This window comes from Micromesistius poutassou, assembly GCF_964030765.1.
Source record: "Micromesistius poutassou genome assembly, chromosome: 21".
In the NCBI taxonomy this organism is placed as follows: domain Eukaryota; kingdom Metazoa; phylum Chordata; class Actinopteri; order Gadiformes; family Gadidae; genus Micromesistius; species Micromesistius poutassou.
The window spans coordinates 552,384-571,053 of NC_140291.1; the positions used below are offsets into that span (position 1 = coordinate 552,384).

Consider the following 18,670-nt stretch of genomic DNA (forward strand, 5'->3'; position numbering starts at 1 on the left):
TGCATGAACAAAAACATGCACATGTTGTAACAAAAAATAAATAAAAAAACGTTTCGCCCTGTGTTAATCATTTGAAGGAAATATGGAGATATAATATAGAGTGAAGGAAAAATAAAGCACAGTCTAAGTTAGAATAAGGATAGAATTGAACATAGGAAACATTTGGATACTGTCAGCTGGAGGTGATAGTAAGGGTGTGTTTTAAAAACCTCAGTTCACCCTCCAGACCAGTGGTTGGCGGTAGGGCGCCCGAAAGTTGTTTGTGAGCCGCCGTTAAAATCGCAAAGAAGATCGATTTCGTGTGTTTCTTCCCTCAAGGACGGCTGCATGTTTTGTTTTTTTGTTATTGACTATAGATTATAAATCCGGGATGTCCCTCTACTAAGGTACTACCTCTTCTCACCCTAGCCTTCATGCGTTACTGTTAGTTAGTTATTGGGTACTCCTAGCTCTATGTAGAATGCAGAACTGTATTTTGCATTGCATTGGCTGCTGACAGGTGAGCTGTCAGTTCTATAGATCTCCTAAGACAACCTTACTGAGCTGGTTGCGAGTTCAACCTTAAATGATCTCCTACGTGCAAGTATTACAGTGATAAATGTAAGATAAACAATGCACCTCACTAGAAAAGTACAAAGCATGCATATAGTTTAGTGTGTGTGTGTGTGTGTGTGTGTGTGTGTGTGTTAATATGTGTCCATTGTATTATACGTTGTTAGGATCATGGCAGGAGGAGTCGTGCTGAGAGGGATTTCCCACGCAGCTCCAAGAAACCTTTCCTTGACCTCCTCATCAACAGGCCTGGGGAGGCTGCTTGTTTCTGGTCCTGTGGAGCGGCTGGCCAGCCCCCCAGCTACAAGTGTACCAGCTACAAGTGTACCAGCTAGAAGAGTACCAGCTACAAGTGTACCAGCTGCTAGTGTCCTAGTCAGACGTGTACTAGCAAGAACTGTACTAACAAGAAGTGTACCAGCTACAAGTGTCGCAGCTGGAGTCCTAGCTGGAAGTGTACCAGTTAGAAGTGTTCACTTGGACACTTCACATTGTGCAGGACATAACAAGTGGTCCAAGGTGAAACACATCAAAGGACCGAAGGATGAAGCCCGCGGCAGAATGTTTATGAAGTACGGCATGATGATCAGAATAGCAGTGAAAGGTAAGGTGGTTGATATCCATGTTGCGGCATTTTATGTATCCCTGATCGTGTGCGTGTACCGTCGTTTCACCGGAACAACCCGCCGTGTGTTGCAGAGGGGGGGCCCAACCCGGACTTTAACGCCACTTTAGCCCAAATACTGGAGCAGTGCCGCGGTCACAACATGCCCAAAGCATCCATCGACGCTGCCATCAAGCATGCAGTAGGTTGTTTCTTGATTTGACCCTTTTCTCTGAGCCTTGTACCGTACCGATGTCCATAGAGGCAGACGAGAGGGTTTTGAATACGGTTTATGATGCAGATGCAGGTGTTTTATTTACTTTAGATACTTATGTTTAATTTGAATGTGTTGCATGTGTTTATATTACATTCGCTTTTCAGGGCTGCTGTCACGGCTAAAGTTACCAATGACATTAAGAAGGTTTAATGAAGTAGCAATATCATTACTCTGAAACACATTGATATATTATCACATTAATTCATTAATAAAGTTCCAATCGAATCCCAAAAGAATGCAGCAACTACATAAACAGGGCTTTTTGCCGTGATCTGTAAGGATGATTATGTGTTATTTCCTCCCCTGACAGGAGAAGGCTAAGACGGGCACCCAGCACACGTACGAGGCCCGGGGCCCGGGGGGGTTTGCGTTGCTCATCGAGGTCCTGACTGACAACAACACTCGCACTCACCAGGACGTCAAACACCTGCTGAAAGAGAACGGGTCACTACTGTCTATTTATTATTATTATTATTACTGCTGCTTGAGACGTACTGTAATGTATTTCCGAATCTGGCAAGTACGTCTCGCTGCGACCTGCGGGAAGGCGGGGCGTGACATCACGGGCGAGTGCATTCTGGGAACTCCTCAAATCATTCGTTGTGCAGTAGTGAAATATTTTATGTTAAGGCCTAGCTAATCTAAGTCAGGTTTGGGTTATGGTTAGGGTTAGCTGCTGGTTAGGGTTAGGGGTTAGCTGCTAGTTCAAGAGGACGTTCAAGAGGACGTATTTAGTTCAAGTATTTTCAAGAAAGACGTATTTTTCTTCTTCTGTTGGTTTTATATGGGCTACGCAATCCCAGAATGCACCCGCCCGTGATGTGGGCAGGGCGTGATGTCACGCCCAACCTTCCCGCAGGCCGCAGCGAGATGCTTCTCGAAGCTGGGGAGATAACCACCTTAATACTGTCGTAGAGGGGTTAGGATTCGAGAGGGATGAGACTGAGGTTCCGTCCCTGTCCACAGGGGGGTGCTGTCGGACGGGGCCCGGCACACGTTTGACAGGAAAGGAGTGGTGGTGGTCGAGGCCGGAGGCGTCTCCCTGGAAGACGCCCTGGAGCTGGCCATCGAGGCGGGGGCAGAAGACGTCCGGGAGACGGGAGAGGAAGAGGAGGAGAGACCAATGCTGCAGGTAAGACGAAGAAGAAAAGGCCACTACTACTGTGGTCGTGTACGTCCGTTAGAGCCACCACGTGAAGCCTCACCCGGTGATGATAATCCAGTCGTTTGTTTGAAGTTCCTCAGAGTCTCATGGACAGGTGCTCTCTGTGTGTGTCTCTGTCCGTCTTCAGTTCGTCTGCAGCCCGGCGGAGCTGAGCTCGGTGAGGTCTTGGCTGGAGGCCCGAGGGGGGCTCCGCGTCGTGTCTTCGGGACTAGAGTTTGTGTCCCACACGCCGGCGCTGCTGGACCGCACTCAGCTGGCGGCGGCCTCCGTCCTCCTGGAGGCCCTGAACGACTGCTCCGACGTGCTGCGAGTGTGGGACAACATCCAGACGGAACACTGAACACTGTGACACCCCAAACCTCACCCCCCACGTAGGGTGAGGGCGTCACATCGCAGCCGTCAGCTTCCCTATATCCCGACCTAATGGTACGGGACAACGTCCAGGCTGAACACTGAAACACTGGGACATAGGCTACATAATAATGTATAATAATAATAATGAAATGCATTTATGATGTGCTTTTATCGGTTAGGGATTTGTGAATGCAAAATAAATAGACCTACAAACTTTTCGACACGGTTCAATCTTTCAAAGAAAGTTATTTTTTTTTTAAGGAAGCCTCCAGCGTGTTCCTCGTAGGTAAGACATGTTTCACAGCAGCCAGGATTTGGTTTATTTCGCTGTGGCTCCCTCTGTTGGTCACTGAGCGCTCCTACACCTCTTAACCCATACCTCCGCCCAAACCTACCAACCGGTTGCAGCGGGGCTGTTCGTCACACCTGGGGGCTGGATCCCCATTCTTTTCCGCAGGATTCCGATTCCTCGACCGACCGAGAGTAGCAGCAGTAGTCATCAAGCAGGAGCCGAGGTGGAGCGTAGACCGTTCTCACAGAGCCTTCATCACAGAGCCTTCATCACAGGACAAACACAGGTGTCGCTCAGAACACAAATGGGGGGTCTGCCACTTTTATGTACCAGGCGCATGCTCCATAACAAATGTGTGATATGGTCACTAGCTCAATCTATCATCCCGCGCCCAGTTAGGACTGAGCTCTGATGCACACCTGTGTGACACCTGTGTGACACAAGGGTCTATTGAGACCCACTGAGACAGCTGAGCAGCTGAACAGCTGAGCAGCCCCTCAAGCCAAATTCGATGTTTGATGACCTCGTCAATCACAACCTGAAGATTCATAGAAGAGCCAATTGAATGTGACCGACCTATAGCTGGCAAAGTATATTAATATCTTAATGGATATTCACAGAAAGCATCAAGCGCGAGTACAATTGTAAGACATAATTCTACATAAATGAAATAAATAAAAATAAATAAATGCTACTGCGAGAAAGAAATTGTCTGTTTTGAGTTTGTGGAAGAAAATGTAAGTACTGGTGAACTTCCCATAGTTTATATATGAACTAATGGACATCACATTACATAGAGATGTTGTCCTGCAAGATATTGCCTATGCTCGTGTCTGAAGGTCATGTACTGTTAGTCTGTTGGTGAAGACTAATTAGCAATGGAATCAGCATCGGAGGCAGTGCTATTCAGTAGCATTACCGAAAGCAACTGTCCGATTGTTTAATGCATTTCTATCCCTGTCATCAATTTCCCCAATAGCCTGTTTAAAAAGTAGATGGAAATAATTATTGTCAGAAAACTATTGCAAAGGCACATTATCAATGATTTCTTATTGATTACCATTTCATGGCCTGGAAGCCATAGTGTAGAATTGATCGGTTGCTATAGTGTAACATTGACTTGTTGCCCGTGTTGTGTCAGACTGAAGCTCAGTTCACTGCAGCCACTCAGCGACTCACCCTCGTTAGTTGGTCCTGGGAAACATGAACAGTTGGATTATTCAAGCATCCAGGAATCTGATCTTCAAATAAGGTAGGATGTGCTGAATTACATTCAAGTATTTATGTCGAATTTCAGCTTTAAGTTTGCCATAACCCTTTCCCAGTTATACTAAAAATGTATAAAGAAATCAATTTTATCTGTAATGTTCTAGACCAGTAGTCTATAGTCTATATGTGTAATGTTCTAGAGCTGTATTTAGCCTAAGTCTGGATCTGTAGTGTTTCAGTGTCCAAGACCTGTAGTTAGTCTATACCATAGTTAGTCTATACTATAGACTAACTACAGGTCTAGGACACTGAAACATTATAGAACATTACATATATAGACTATAGACTCTATAATCTATATATGCAATGTTCTAGAGCTGTAGTTAGTCTATATTCTGTATTTGTGATGTTCTAGAGCTGTAGTTAGCCTTAGTCTGGATCTGTAGTGTTTCAGTGTTAGACCTTTAGTTAGGCTTTAGTCTATATCGGTAGGGTTCTAGATATGTTGAGTTCTCGATCTGTTAGTAGTCTATAGTACATTTGTAGTGGTCTGTGTAGCAGTCTATAGTAGTCTAGATCTCTGATTCTAGAGCTGTATAGTCTACGAGGTAAAGCTCTGTAGTGGGCTAGAGTTTTAGTGTTCTAGATCTGTGGCGTAACAGTTGTCTGTGTTTGTGGCAGTATAGACCAGTCTAAGCCATGGTGTTCTCGACCTCCAGTGTTGTGAGTCATGATCTCTAGAGTACAGATGTGAACTTGTAGTCCACTTGTTAGTCGGCTGATGTGAGCGTGTGCCATTGGCAGAGCTGCATGTCCAGTCCAGCGGCGATGAAGAGAGAAGGGCCCGCCCTGGGCTCTCCCCAGAGCCTGGACCTCCTCGGCACATCCAAGGTGAAAGAGCGAACTCAGAAGGTCACAGAGAAGGTGTCACAGGTACCAACGCCTTCCAGAAGGTCTCTGGAGCTCATGGCTATCTCTAAGTCTAGGTGTGGAGCTTCTCTAGCACAGCCTCAACACCTAGGCCTAAATCTAGTTTTGCCTTACTGAACTGTAACCCTTCCATTCCAGAATATGTGTTCTGGAGTGTATATATACAGAATTTGGAATTCCAGAAAAACATAATATTTTATATATCTTCCAGAATACATTATTCTAGTTTCGAGTAATTATGACAGAAAGTTGACATTTGTATATATCAAGTCTGTCAGAAAGATAGATAAATAACAAGTCTGACGCAATAGATATAAAGATATGACGGAAAGATAGATGCATAACAAGGATGACAGAAGAGAGATAAAGATCTGACAGAATAGAGGTCATGTACAGATGTATAACAACACGTCTTTCCTCCAAGATCCTCTCTCTGGAGTCTGACGTGTTGCCAAAATACAAGCTCCAGCTACCAGAGACGACGTGGTGGATTCTGCTGCACTACAGCCCGTTCAAAGCCTTCTGGGACTGGATCATTCTGTTCCTGGTCCTGTACACGGCCGTCTTCACGCCGTACTCGGCGGCGTTCCTCCTGGACGAGCACAGAGACGGCGCGTGCGGCTACGCGTGCGACCCCCTGAACGTGGTGGACGTCATGGTGGACGTTCTGTTCATTGTGGACATCGTCATCAACTTCCGCACCAGCTACGTGAACCACAACGACGAGGTGGTGACCGGACCGTGCAGGGTCGCCAAGCATTACATCACCGGATGGTTCGCCATCGACCTCTTCGCCGCCCTCCCCTTTGACCTGCTCATCTTCCGCTCGGGCTCTGATGAGGTAAAGTCTTTAAGGCCCTTTTGTCCTTCACATTCCTTTACGATTGCATAATACAACACCTGCTTGATCTTGATGTAGCCGTAACGAACCATTCTTATAACCTGTCTCTCTCACATGTATTTGCACACCAAAAGATGGCCACCTTTATTGGCTTACTGAAAACCGCAAGGCTGCTTCGACTGGTCCGAGTGGCCAGGAAGCTAGACCGCTATTCTGAATACGGAGCGGCTGTCCTGTTCCTACTCATGTGCACTTTCGCACTCATCGCCCATTGGCTGGCCTGCCTTTGGTACGCCATCGGGTTTTTGGAAAGGCCGTACACGGAGACCGGCTGGCTGGACAACTTGGCCCAACAGCTGGGCAAGAAATACAACGACAGCGACGCCCGCTCGGGACCCTCCATCAAAGATAAATACGTGACGGCTCTGTACTTCACCTTCAGCAGCCTGACCAGCGTGGGCTTCGGGAACGTCTCCCCCAACACCAACTCTGAGAAGATCTTCTCCATCTGCGTCATGGTCATTGGCTGTGAGTGGACGGCCCGCAGCCAAACAGGATGATTCCGCTTTGATTCAGTCAACCTTGCACCTGCTCACCGCAATGCCTTCTGACCTTCCCCCCCCCCAGCCCTCATGTACGCCAGTATATTCGGCAACGTGTCGGCGATCATCCAGAGGCTGTACTCCGGCACCACCCGCTACCACACCCAGATGCTCCGGGTTAAAGACTTCATCCGCTTCCACCAGATCCCGGGAGGACTGCGCCTGCGGCTGGAGGAGTACTTCCAACACGCGTGGTCGTACACCAACGGCATCGACATGAACGCCGTGAGGAGACGAAGAGATAAAGATACACATGAGAGATATACAGAGCGGTTAAGATGCACTCGATAATTTGGATTTCATGAAACTTTATCACTTATGTTTCTGATTGTTGTCCTAAACATGTGTTGCTATGTTATGTATCAGCGATTGTTAATAAATACACAATGCATGTTTTGATTGATTACTCCAAAATGGACTGCTTGTCCTCTGGTGCAGGTTTTGAAGGGGTTCCCCGAGTGCCTGCAGGCAGACATCTGTCTGCACCTGAACCGCTCACTGCTGCAGAACTGCAAGGCCTTCCACGGGGGCAGCGAGGCCTGCCTGCGGGCCTTAGCCATGAGGTTCAAAACGGTCCACGCTCCCCCTGGAGACGTCCTGATCCACTACGGAGACGTCTTGGACTCCCTCTTCTTCATCTCCCGCGGGTCCATCCAGGTGGTCCGGGACGACGTGGTGATAGCCATACTCGGTACTGCTCGTCCGCTCTCTGTTCTGGTCTGTGTCACAAAGTGGTGGGTCGAAAAAATCAATGCACTAAATATTGCAATTTTATTTTTTTCGATTCACAGACTAAATTTCCTGATTCATTTTTCCCGATATGACATAGATTCACGGCGTCTGTTCTAACCCTACTCGTGGTTTGTGGCAGTATTACATGTTATATTGACAAATTGAGTTGTGGGAGTTGGCAGGTCATTGTATTCATATCCGCTGCAACAGTATTATGTAGTTGTTTTTTTAACACTCCATAAAGATCAATTTAACCTTAACAATTTGGCAATACATCCCGTTGAAAGAAAATCACAATTTAACTTTACACGTTAAAACGAGATTCTTCACCACACCCACCATTAATACATTTTTTTTTTAAAATTAAAATTGAAAAAAAGATCAGCGATCCCTTCATGACACCCGACTGATCGACGCCATGTGTTCCTCTCGCAGAAAAGAGCGACATCTTTGGGGAGCACATTCACCTGCACGACGAGCCGGGGAAGTCGAGCTCTGACGTGCACGCCATCACCTACTGTGACCTTCACCGTATCCTCAGGGAGGACCTGCTGGAGGTCCTGGACATCTACCCTGACTTCGCCAACGACTTCTGGACCAATCTGGAGATCACGCTGGACCTAAGATGTGTAAGATAGCAGCAATACCTACAAGATGGAAAGTAGGAAAGAGGTGTCAGCGACGACTGGACTGTAATGGATATGTAGTAGTTTGGTGTCAGGATGGCCTGGACTGTAATGGATATGTAGTAGTTTGGTGTCAGGGTGGCCTGGACTATAATGGATATGTAGTTTGGTGTCAGGATGGCCTGGACTGTAATGGATATGTAGTAGTTTGGTGTCAGGGTGGCCTGGACTATAATGGATATGTAGTTTGGTGTCAGGATGGCCTGGACTGTAATGGATATGTAGTAGTTTGGTGTCAGGGTGGCCTGGACTATGATCGATGGATAGTAAGAGATTGGCGTCAACGATGCCTGAACTATTTTCCTGAAGGTCTTACAGTGGTCTGTCCTCCTCAGATTGTCCAAGAACGACATCTAGAAGACAGCGGGGATGACTGGGACTATCAACAGCAGCCCAGACTGAGAGGATACTCACTGGACTGTAGAATCCGACCTGGTGAGCCACCCGACCACACGCTACTTTCCGTAGGAAACTGCCTATTTAATGATGGTTCCTATTTCCTCAATACCATAGATGGTTGTCATGCGTGACATTAATGAAACACTGGAAGTTACTGGAGACCTCAGTGTCGACATGGCACATTTAAAAACTGGTCCCATAACAGAGATCGATCAATACTTTTCCTCGGCCGGTGTCCAGATGGAATCGACCATGACGACTCGTTTCCACTCCATTCGATCGGCCAGCGTCACTCTGCGCCACAAGCGTGCAGCGGCTCCTCTCTCTCCCGCTCCACTGAGGACCTGAGAGAGGCCCTCACACCGGGCGCCAAGTTGCACCCTTCGGAAAAAGTCAGGTCGGACTGGGCCTCCGCTGCGGACAGACTCCTGCCCCCTGGCAGCTCCCCCGTAGGGGCGGAGCCCACGCTGGACACAGGTCGGCACAGTTGTGAACCTCGTTTATGGACCATTTCCAACTTGATGATTCATACTTAAAGGAGACTTATTATACCACCAGGTGTGTGAGTGATAAGCCGTTACAAGCCATGTTGAAATCTGCCTCTTCTGACATCACAAGTGGGCGTGTCCACCTAGATGTGTGCTGGGTAGATCAGTCCACCAGCCCGCCCAGTGGACTGTAGCAAAGGTTGCTCATCTGTCCGTCACACATCTAGGTGGACACGCCCACCTGTGGTGTCAGAAGAGGCAGATTTTCAAAACGGCTTGTAGCGGCTAATCACACTCACACCTGGTGGCGTGTCATGGGACCTTTAATAACGAGGCCGTCTCTTTTTCCAGCTTCCTCCGTAAACAGGCCTGGGATGTTCCACTTCTGGCCCGACAGACAGTCTCTGCAGGGCAGCAGCCGGCCGCGGCCCTCACGCAGCCCTAACCCTCACCCTCACCCTCACCCTCACCCTCACCCTAACCCTCACCCTAACACTGTGGGGGACACACACCTGGGCTCCAGAGTGGAAGTGTTGCAATCTCAACTCAACAGGTGAATAAACACAGACTTTGTGCAAACAGTTGTTTTTTTTTGCTGTGAAGCATATTGTTGGAGCCATAATGGAAATATGGCAATAATGGAATGGAAATAATAATAATTGATATAACTATGGTTAAATTGAGTTTGTACTCTGTCTGGCTCCCCCCATAGGTCAGTTCTATTATTGCATTGCAAGGGATTTAATTCACCTGCGGGAATGTGTGACACGAACGAGAGTGAGACGGAGAAGCGGGACAGTTTTTTGACCGCAAATGTTTGTTTACTCATTTTTTTCTTTCACTCATCTATTATTTTATTTTTATTGTATGACAATGTTTATATGTGAAGCACTTTGAGTCTGCCTCGTGTATGAAAAGTGCTATATAAATAAAGTTGCCTTGCCTTAAAGTATAATCAACAAGACAAATCATTTTAGTTTGAAGCTTTATTTAATAAAGCATTTTTGTTTAAACTTCGAATCAGATTGCTTTACTTTGGTTTTGGATTGCGCGTCGTCTACCCTGCTCCTAAAGTGGCTTCTAATCTCTGCAAAAAGGCCACTATACATATCGACAATTATGCAATTATGTTTTAAGATGAAAAGTTATGACACATATATGATACATTATCTGTATCGTATCCGTTGCTTAGGACACTGTGTTTTCCTTGTTTTCCTCCAGGCTTGAGACTCGCGTGGCGGCGGACATCACCGTGATCCTCCAGATTCTGCAGGGGCCCACGGCTCCCCCCGTCCCCCCCGCCTACAGCTCTGTGTCCTCTAAGGCCCCCCCTCTCCCGTCAGGGCCCTCGACCAGGCTCCATAACCCCTCTGCTGTGGCCCCTAGCCTTTGTCCTCTGGTCCCTAACCCTTCCACTGGGGTCTTCTCCAGTGGGGTCCCTAGCCCCGACACTGCCCCACCTAGCCCCTCGGGGCCCCATACTGGGGTCCCTAGTCCCTCCAGTGGGGTCCCCAGCCCCTCTTCTGGGATCTCTAGCCCCTCTCCCGGGGTCCCTATCCTCTCTCCTGGGGGGCCTTACCCCTTTACTGGTTTCCCTAGCCCCCCTACTGGGCTCCGTAAACCCTCTACTGTTGCCCCTAGCCCCACTCCTGTTGCCCCTAGCACCTCTACTGGGGTCTCAAGCCCCTCTAGTGCCCCCGCAAGCCCCTGTACTGGCCCCCCCTAGCCCCTCTACTGCCCCCCCATTAGCCCCTCTACTGCCCCCCCCATTAGCCCCTCTACTGCCCCCCCTAGCCCCTCTACTGCCCCCCCTAGCCCCTCTACTGCCCCCCCATTAGCTCCTCTACTGCCCCCCCATTAGCTCCTCTACTGGGTCTCTAGCTCCTCTACTGGGTCTCTAGCTCCTCTACTGGGTCTCTAGCTCCTCTACTGGGTCTCTAGCCCCTCCACTGGCCCCCCATAGCGCCTCCACTGGGGTCTCTAGCCTCTCTTCTGGCCCCCCTAGCCCCTGTACTGTGGTCCTTAGCCCCTCTAGTAGGTTTCCTAGCCCCTTCGTCCAGTCACATGGCTGGCCCATGGCTGTACTTGTGGAAAGCTGAACGTCCACCCAGGTAATACAACTAGTACTGCATCCTATAGCAGTAGAATACATGGCCCTCAAACAGGAGGACTACTAACAATAGTCATCATGAAAAGTGTTTATATGAGACAATTAACAATGAATTTATACTTAACATGCAAAAGAGGACTATGTTTTGTTCTTGATTCCAGCTCTGCCAAGAACCAAATCCCAACAAAAATTAAAGGAGGTCCAACCCAACCAACCAACAAACCAACCAACCATCGAGGGAACCAACCATAGAAGAAATCAACACAACCAACTAACCAGCTAGGGAACCAACCAACCAGCTAGGGAACCAGCCAGCCAGGGAACCAACCAGCCAGGGAACCAGCCAGCCAGCCAGGGAACCAACCAGCCAGGGAACCAACCAGCCAGCCAGGGAACCAACCAACCAGCCAGGGAACCAGCCAGCCAGGGAATCAACCAACCAGCTAGGGAACCAGCCAGCCAGGGAACCAGCCAGCCAGGGAACCAACCAGCCAGGAAACTAACCAGCCAGGGAACCAGCCAGCTAGGGAATCAACCAGCCAGGGAACCAACCAGCCAGCCAGGGAACCAACCAACCAGCCAGGGAACCAGCCAGCCAGGGAATCAACCAACCAGCTAGGGAACCAGCCAGCCAGGGAACCAGCCAGCCAGGGAACCAACCAGCCAGGAAACTAACCAGCCAGGGAACCAGCCAGCTAGGGAATCAACCAGCCAGGGAATCAACCAGCCAGCCAGGGAACCAGCCAGCCAGGGAACCAACCAGCCAGGGAACCAGCCAGCCAGCCAGGGAACCAACCAGCCAGGGAACCAACCAGCCAGCCAGGGAACCAGCCAGCCAGGGAATCAACCAACCAGCTAGGGAACCAGCCAGCCAGGGAACCAGCCAGCCAGGGAACCAACCAGCCAGGAAACTAACCAGCCAGGGAACCAGCCAGCGAGGGGACCCCGCTACCAGTCACTGCCAGGGAACCTGACCTCTGGCGGTCCAGAAACAACAGTCTGACCCGTCTTCACCTCAACGTTAGAGGAATGTGATGATCAACTCATGTCTCAGCGGCACTCAAGTTATTAAATGTAAACTTGTCTTGCGCTTGTTGGTTGTTGGTTTTTCTTGGCTCTAGCTTCATTGTGCTAATCAAATAAAGTAAGCAAACATCAACAGGGTTGCCAACTTTGGGCTTTTGGCCGGAGTGAGACTCTGTAGCGTCTTATAATGCTTACATTATAACAGGGTCCGAGGGTGGTATTGTTGGGGGGGGGGGGGGGGGCCTTGTAACCAGGTCTAAGAAGAACGTTTTTACTGTATGTACTGTATGCATAAGCTGCGCCTGGGGATGTAGTCAAACATACATCAAACATGCATTCCGGGGCTAGAGTAGAGGGGCTAAGCGGGCCAGTCGAGGAGTTAGAAAATCCCCCTCTAAAATTCCCAAGCGCCTTTGTTTTACACTTTACTTTTCTCTGCATAACCATGTAAAAACATACATTTAAAATTGAATTTCCCAACTACCCCTCATTTCTCTGAGTTGATATGTTTCACACCTAATCAACTCAGCCATCCACAGAACTTCAAGCCATACAATGGTCTTCATAAGCATCTGTGACGAAGATTGTTAACTATTTTGGCATGGGGGTAGCACTATCTTCAGTCCCATCTGGCACTGCTGACAACTCATGTCCACCAAACTCTTCAGTATAGAACCGCCCCCCCCACCCCCTTTAAACAAAAGACAGCAAAAGGAGAGGTTTGTATTGTACTGCTGTGGTGGGTCGTAACAGTACCACAACAATAAATCAATGAATCGCATTAAGGTTCAAGGTACCATTTTAAAGTGTGCATGTGTAAAATAATTGTCGGTCATGTTGGATTTTGGGACGGCTTCATCTCCTTTCCTTTCCTAAATATTGTCCAGTGCATCAAATGCTAAAGGAGATAAGAAAGAACGCATTGAAGCACTTTTCCTTATTATTTAGAAAATTTGAACAGCTCTTATCATGGTTGCTTGCCACTTAGCTACTTCCAGGTCATTTCACTCAGTTAGGAACCTTCCTAAGTATAAAAGACTAATCAACTCCAGCCCTCATATAGGTTGGCCAGGGCCGTGATATCAGGACCATAATAAATTCTATCAGTTACACCTGTGTTTACCCTGCTGTGAAAAAGGCCTATTGATCAGCCGATTGGTCGGTTTGGTCATTACCACAGCTGTGTAAAAACAATAAAGATGTGTGTAGCCCTCAGTCACTTGATAGTAGAAGCAGCAGCAGTACTACCACCACCAGTACTAGTAGTGTGTTTTAGCACTATGGCACACAAAGGGAAGGCTACATTGAGGCATAGTTGGAACTTTACTTCAGCTTTTCTTATAGTTTGTTTAGCACCTCTGACAAAGTCGTACAATTTGAGAAAAGCACTTGGCAGAAATGAACAAATTGGTTGTGAAGGAAAGATTTTGTTTGGCAACTTCTTTGAGAAGGGGCAGAGTTCCTCTGCAGAAGATGACATTGATTATCAAGGAGACTCAGCCGGTGGGGATTCATCGTTTGTATTGCTTAATTACCTCATTTATTTTGAGTAAAGTATGTACATATTTGTCTGGATTCCATTATGCAGTATGTGCATGTGTAAATAAGATCTTCAATCCCATTTATCGGCTTTGTTTAAAGGGTGGTTCCAAGATGATTCCAGTGTACAATGGGAGCAGATGGCACTGTCAGTGCAATGTGCCACTAACCAGATGAAGCTCATAGCAAGGGAGCCACAAGCGTCACAGTTGCAACTGGTCCAAAGTGAGATTGTATTGCACACTTGAACTACATGTTAAAAAGCCATTGCCTAGAAGTTATGTATTGAACTGTTGTCTTTGCAGAAAATGCCAAACCGCTTCCCCTGACCCAGCTCCCTGAAGCCTGTGGCTACTCGATCAGTCAAAACAATCTAAGACTTGTAATGGTGGCTTCATATGACGGCTGTACAATGATGCAAGAGGTAATATGAATTGCTGATGACCTGACACTTGCTTTATCCTTTTTCTAATTCTCCAAATAACATGTGTGTATTTTCTCAACAGGATGGAAGCTACATCCTACCAATGCTTTGGCAAAGAAAGCATATCATGGTCTCCTGCCAGATAAAAGAAATGCATCCGGCAGAACCTGTGTCGCCAAAAGACCTGCCTGCAAAAATGTCCCCTAAAACAGCTAAGTTGCCCTATCCATACAACCAGTGGGCTAGGATTCCTCCCTTCAACTATTATCCATATGGCCAAGTGCATCAAGAGCCGTCCAAGATTGACGGCTCTACTACACTAGAGCCCACGACTACGCCGCCAACGCCACCCAAAGAGCTGCCAGCTAAAATGTCCCCTAAACCAGCTGACTTGCCCTATCCATACAACCAGTGGGCTAGGATTCCTCCCTTCAACTATTATCCATATGGACAACAAGTAGTGCATCAAGAGCCTACGACTGCACCGCCAACACCACCCAAAGAGCTGCCAGCAAAAAACCCACATGAAAATATTCCACCTGCTTCTAAACCAGCTGACTTGCCCTATTCACAGTACCAGTGGTACCCTCCCTTCAACTATTATCCATATGGCCAAGTGCATCAAGAGCCGTCCAAGATTGACCGCTCTACTACACTAGAGCACACGACTACGCCGCCAACGCCACCCAAAGAGCTGCCAGCTAAAATGTCCCCTAAACCAGCTGACTTGCCCTATCCATACAACCAGTGGGCTAGGATTCCTCCCTTCAACTATTATCCATATGGACAACAAGTAGTGCATCAAGAGCCCGCGACTGCACCGCAAACACCACCCAAAGAGGTGCTAGCTAAAAACCCACATGAAAATATTCCACCTGCTTCTAAACCAGCTGACTTGCCCTATCCATACAACCAGTGGGCTATGATTCCTGCCTTCAACAACTATCCATATGGACATGTAGTATATCCCTATATGCCAGCAAGAAATCCAAGCACAAATGGTCAGCCGGGACAAGATCCAGGTGTCTTGTCCTATCCACGTTACCAGTGGCCTCTGATTCCTCCCTTCAACTATTATCACTATGGACACCGAGTGGGGCATCACGAGCCATCCAAGACTGAACTCGCTACGACGCCGGAGCCGCCCATGACGACGACGACGACGACGACGCCGGAGCCGCCCACGACAACAGAGCCGCCCACGACAACAGAGCCGCCCACGACAACGGAGCCGCCCAAGACGACTAATCCTTCACTAGCTAACGCTGCTGGGCTCATTCCGCTCATACAGGGGTTACAGCTTCCTCCCTGGTTAACCAAGAAGCCATCCAAGAAGCTAGCTAGGAAGGTAGCTAGGAAGTTAGCTAAAAAGCCAGCTAGGAAGCAACCTATCAAGCCTAAAATAGCTAATTTTCAACAGTATCCCCAAGAATTCTACGGCCCACCATTGTACTACCCACCAGTCTTCAACCACCGACCTTGACAATGGCGTCCACCATTGAACTGAAGTAACTTCTCCGTAGCCCTTCCACTTTGTCCACTTGTACTTTTACTTGATGCACCTCTTTCCAGGCTAAAGTTTTTAAGTATTCTGTGAATAAAGATTTTCAAAGCATGTAAATACATTGTCGGCAGTCTTTCTTCATGCAATGGCTAGTTCAAGGTGTATGCTACTTGGCTAGGCTATGTTTATGTTGCCTGGTATGTAATATTTTTTTTCTTTAGATATGATTTACAATGTCTGTTACACTGTGCAAATGTAATGATTGGGACAGGGTCTTTTGAGGTGACATCTTTGTCCATTGATTTCTTTGCACCACCTAATCCAGATGTTCTCAATGCTATTGCCTGCATAGGTTCAAGTTTTTTTTAAATTACCTCTAACATTCGCGTTCACACTGCACGTCCGTTGATGGATGACTGAGGGCGTGTCTGACGTACGGGGGACGGGGGAGTAGTCTCTAGACTGCAGCCTGCAGCCAATCAAAACGCTTCTCGCTAACAAATTAAGCTTTCTGCCTTCAAAGATCCCTTCTCGCTGGCCAAACCATGCAAACGACAAGAAATCGTAAATAAGTAGTCACTATTACATGTAACTCTAGATGTTGATGGATATGTAAAGAATTTCAATCAGTACGTAGTTGCAGCTAATCAAATAGAACATTGCTGTTAATGTAATATTTACAATTTATTTTCTCATAAATAGGATTATTTCGATTTTGTAAGGGATAATTTAGACGTTTGAGCTTCTAATTATTATTTACTTATAGAATTTGTACGATTTTTTTTTTTTGGGCATCAATAACTTTCCGACAGGATACAGGTCCTGGACAGAAAGATAATTTTGGAAACACAGTGAGCAGTATCAACCTGCATCAGTCTATAAGCTGTTGGCCTACGTGCATTAGATAAAAGCTTCCCATGGTGTTTGTATTAAACGTGTAAGTGCAAAACAGTACGTATAGTTCCTTCATACACGCAATACCAGCGCAACACTCCTGTGTTGCGCTGGTATTGCGTGTATGCGCATTTAACGCGCTAAAGGTTCCTTCTCATGACAAAGTGACACCGGCCGGAACTTACAGCGAATTTCCATACGTCAGACTGCAAAACTATTATCTTTTGACTTTACACTGCCGCTTTGGACGGAGGAGCTGGCTTCTTGCTTTCGAAATGTCAATAAATTAAGGGGCTACTCAGACAGTATAGCCAGCTTCCTTTACAGACCTGCATACAGAGCGCAGTCGGGCAACACCATTCACAACACTGGAGCAACGATGGAAAGTTGTCCCATCGAGGATGTCCCACTGTTTACATTCGGAGTGATCGCCGACATTCAATACGCGGACATCGACGACGGCTTTAACTACACCCGCACCCAGAGACGCTACTACAGGAGCAGCCTCCAGCTGCTGCGGAACGCCAGTGAAAGTTGGTCGAGAGCCGCTGTCAAACCCAGCTTCATCCTCCAGCTGGGGGACATCATTGACGGTTTCAACAAGCAGCATGACTCGTCAGACCAGGCCCTGGACACCGTGATGAGGGAGCTGAGCACCTGTCCTGCCCAGGTCCACCACGTATGGGGGAATCACGAGTTTTACAACTTCACCAGGGACACACTGATGAAGTCCAAGCTGAACAGTTCGCCTCCCTGTGACAGCGGAGGCGGGGGACCACGCACTGGCGACATATATGCCTACCATTTCAACCCGACTCCTAAGTTCAAAATTGTGGTGCTGGATGCTTATGATGTGAGTGTTCTGGGAAGGACTGTGTCCAGTGTTCAATATAACAATGCACTGAATATTTTAAAAGAGCACAACAGCAATGAGGACCTGAACCACCCCCCAGGTGTGTGTACACTTTCTATTTCTGTTTTCTTTATTAGTGGAGAGTGGAGACATATATGCCAGAGCGTGTCTTCGTTCTAAGTGAGCTTAACTGTACAATGTGTTGTCTTTTCAATTCAGCCGAGGAAGGAATTAAGCGTAAATTTGTAAAGTTCAACGGAGGGTTCAGTAGAGACCAACTGAACTGGCTGGACGGAGTGCTGTCGCTGTCTGACAAGAATGACGAAAGGGTCCTCATCGTCAGTAAGTGGTGAAACTCGCTTCTTGGTAATATATGCTCAAATAAATGACACTAAATGCCCACCTGATAAAAAGTGGAAAGAGCTATGACTGGTCGTGTGTGTGTGTGTGTGTGTGTGTGTGTGCGTGCGTGTGCGTGCGCGTGCGCGTGTGTCCTTTCAACCAGGCCACCTCCCGGTGCACCCCCTCTCCACCGAGCCCATCTGCCTGGCCTGGAACTCGGAGGACGTGCTGGCCCTGATCGGGGCCCACGGCTGCGTGGTGTGCTTCATGGCGGGCCACGACCACAACGGGGGCTACCACCACGACCGGGACTCGGGCGTGCACCACCTCACCCTGGAGGGGGTGATCGAGACGCCCCCGGAGAGCGACGCCTTCGGGACGGTCTGGGTGTACCAGGACCGGATGCTGCTGAAGGGGAGCGGGCGCACGGCGGACAGGCTGCTGCTGTTCTCGTGGCCGCCGGACGAGACGCAGATCATGTGAGACTCTTGTCGGGGAGAGGTCCGCAATACGAAAAAAGGCTTTAATAATATAGATTTTATTTTGTTTTATTGATGATAATATATATAGCGGGAATAGAATTGCCACACGTTCTGTTGTGCGCTACGATCGCCGAAAAGAGATTCAAGGTGCTGCTTTGGGAATTTGTTTGAACTGATATGCAAGGCTATATCCTTTGTTTTTTATGATATTTATTGTGTTTTGAAATATTCAATCTTGGGTGACTTGAACAATCTTTAATGTGAAACAATGAGTTAGTAGATTGTACAATGTTTTTTTTTTTCAAGGCATATAATAAAGAGACAACACTACTGCATTGGATCAGAGATTGTATTGGACAATATCA

The 18,670-nt window shown here is 47.8% G+C and overlaps 4 protein-coding genes across 4 annotated transcripts; all 4 read left to right on the forward strand.

The window, feature by feature from the left end:
- Positions 1-287: 287 nt before the first annotated feature.
- On the forward strand, positions 288-2,994 carry taco1 (translational activator of mitochondrially encoded cytochrome c oxidase I). The gene is made up of 6 exons (XM_084485493.1): positions 288-386; positions 720-1,156; positions 1,252-1,358; positions 1,744-1,877; positions 2,400-2,565; positions 2,726-2,994. The coding sequence occupies exons 2-6, from the start codon at positions 724-726 to the stop codon at positions 2,936-2,938; spliced, it is 1,053 nt and encodes a 350-aa protein (XP_084341619.1). The 5' UTR covers positions 288-386; positions 720-723; the 3' UTR covers positions 2,939-2,994.
- A 2,287-nt stretch (positions 2,995-5,281) lies between these two features.
- On the forward strand, positions 5,282-10,857 carry kcnh6b (potassium voltage-gated channel, subfamily H (eag-related), member 6b; the record flags this gene model as incomplete). The annotated part of the gene is made up of 10 exons (XM_084485517.1): positions 5,282-5,386; positions 5,808-6,224; positions 6,359-6,752; positions 6,852-7,051; positions 7,265-7,517; positions 7,994-8,187; positions 8,580-8,679; positions 8,884-9,120; positions 9,483-9,531; positions 10,353-10,857. 10 exons carry the CDS (start codon positions 5,282-5,284, stop codon positions 10,855-10,857), a joined length of 2,454 nt encoding a protein of 817 aa, XP_084341643.1.
- Positions 10,858-13,495: 2,638 nt separating this feature from the next.
- On the forward strand, positions 13,496-15,288 carry LOC311366722 (uncharacterized protein; the record flags this gene model as incomplete). Its single annotated transcript, XM_084485518.1, has 6 exons — positions 13,496-13,770; positions 13,909-14,031; positions 14,112-14,230; positions 14,313-14,690; positions 14,847-15,023; positions 15,211-15,288. The coding sequence occupies exons 1-6, from the start codon at positions 13,548-13,550 to the stop codon at positions 15,286-15,288; spliced, it is 1,098 nt and encodes a 365-aa protein (XP_084341644.1). The 5' UTR covers positions 13,496-13,547.
- A 1,532-nt stretch (positions 15,289-16,820) lies between these two features.
- adprm (ADP-ribose/CDP-alcohol diphosphatase, manganese-dependent) lies at positions 16,821-18,618 on the forward strand. Its single transcript, XM_084485447.1, has 3 exons — positions 16,821-17,581; positions 17,701-17,823; positions 17,987-18,618. The coding sequence occupies exons 1-3, from the start codon at positions 17,008-17,010 to the stop codon at positions 18,304-18,306; spliced, it is 1,017 nt and encodes a 338-aa protein (XP_084341573.1). The 5' UTR covers positions 16,821-17,007; the 3' UTR covers positions 18,307-18,618.
- The last annotated feature ends 52 nt before the right edge of the window (positions 18,619-18,670 follow it).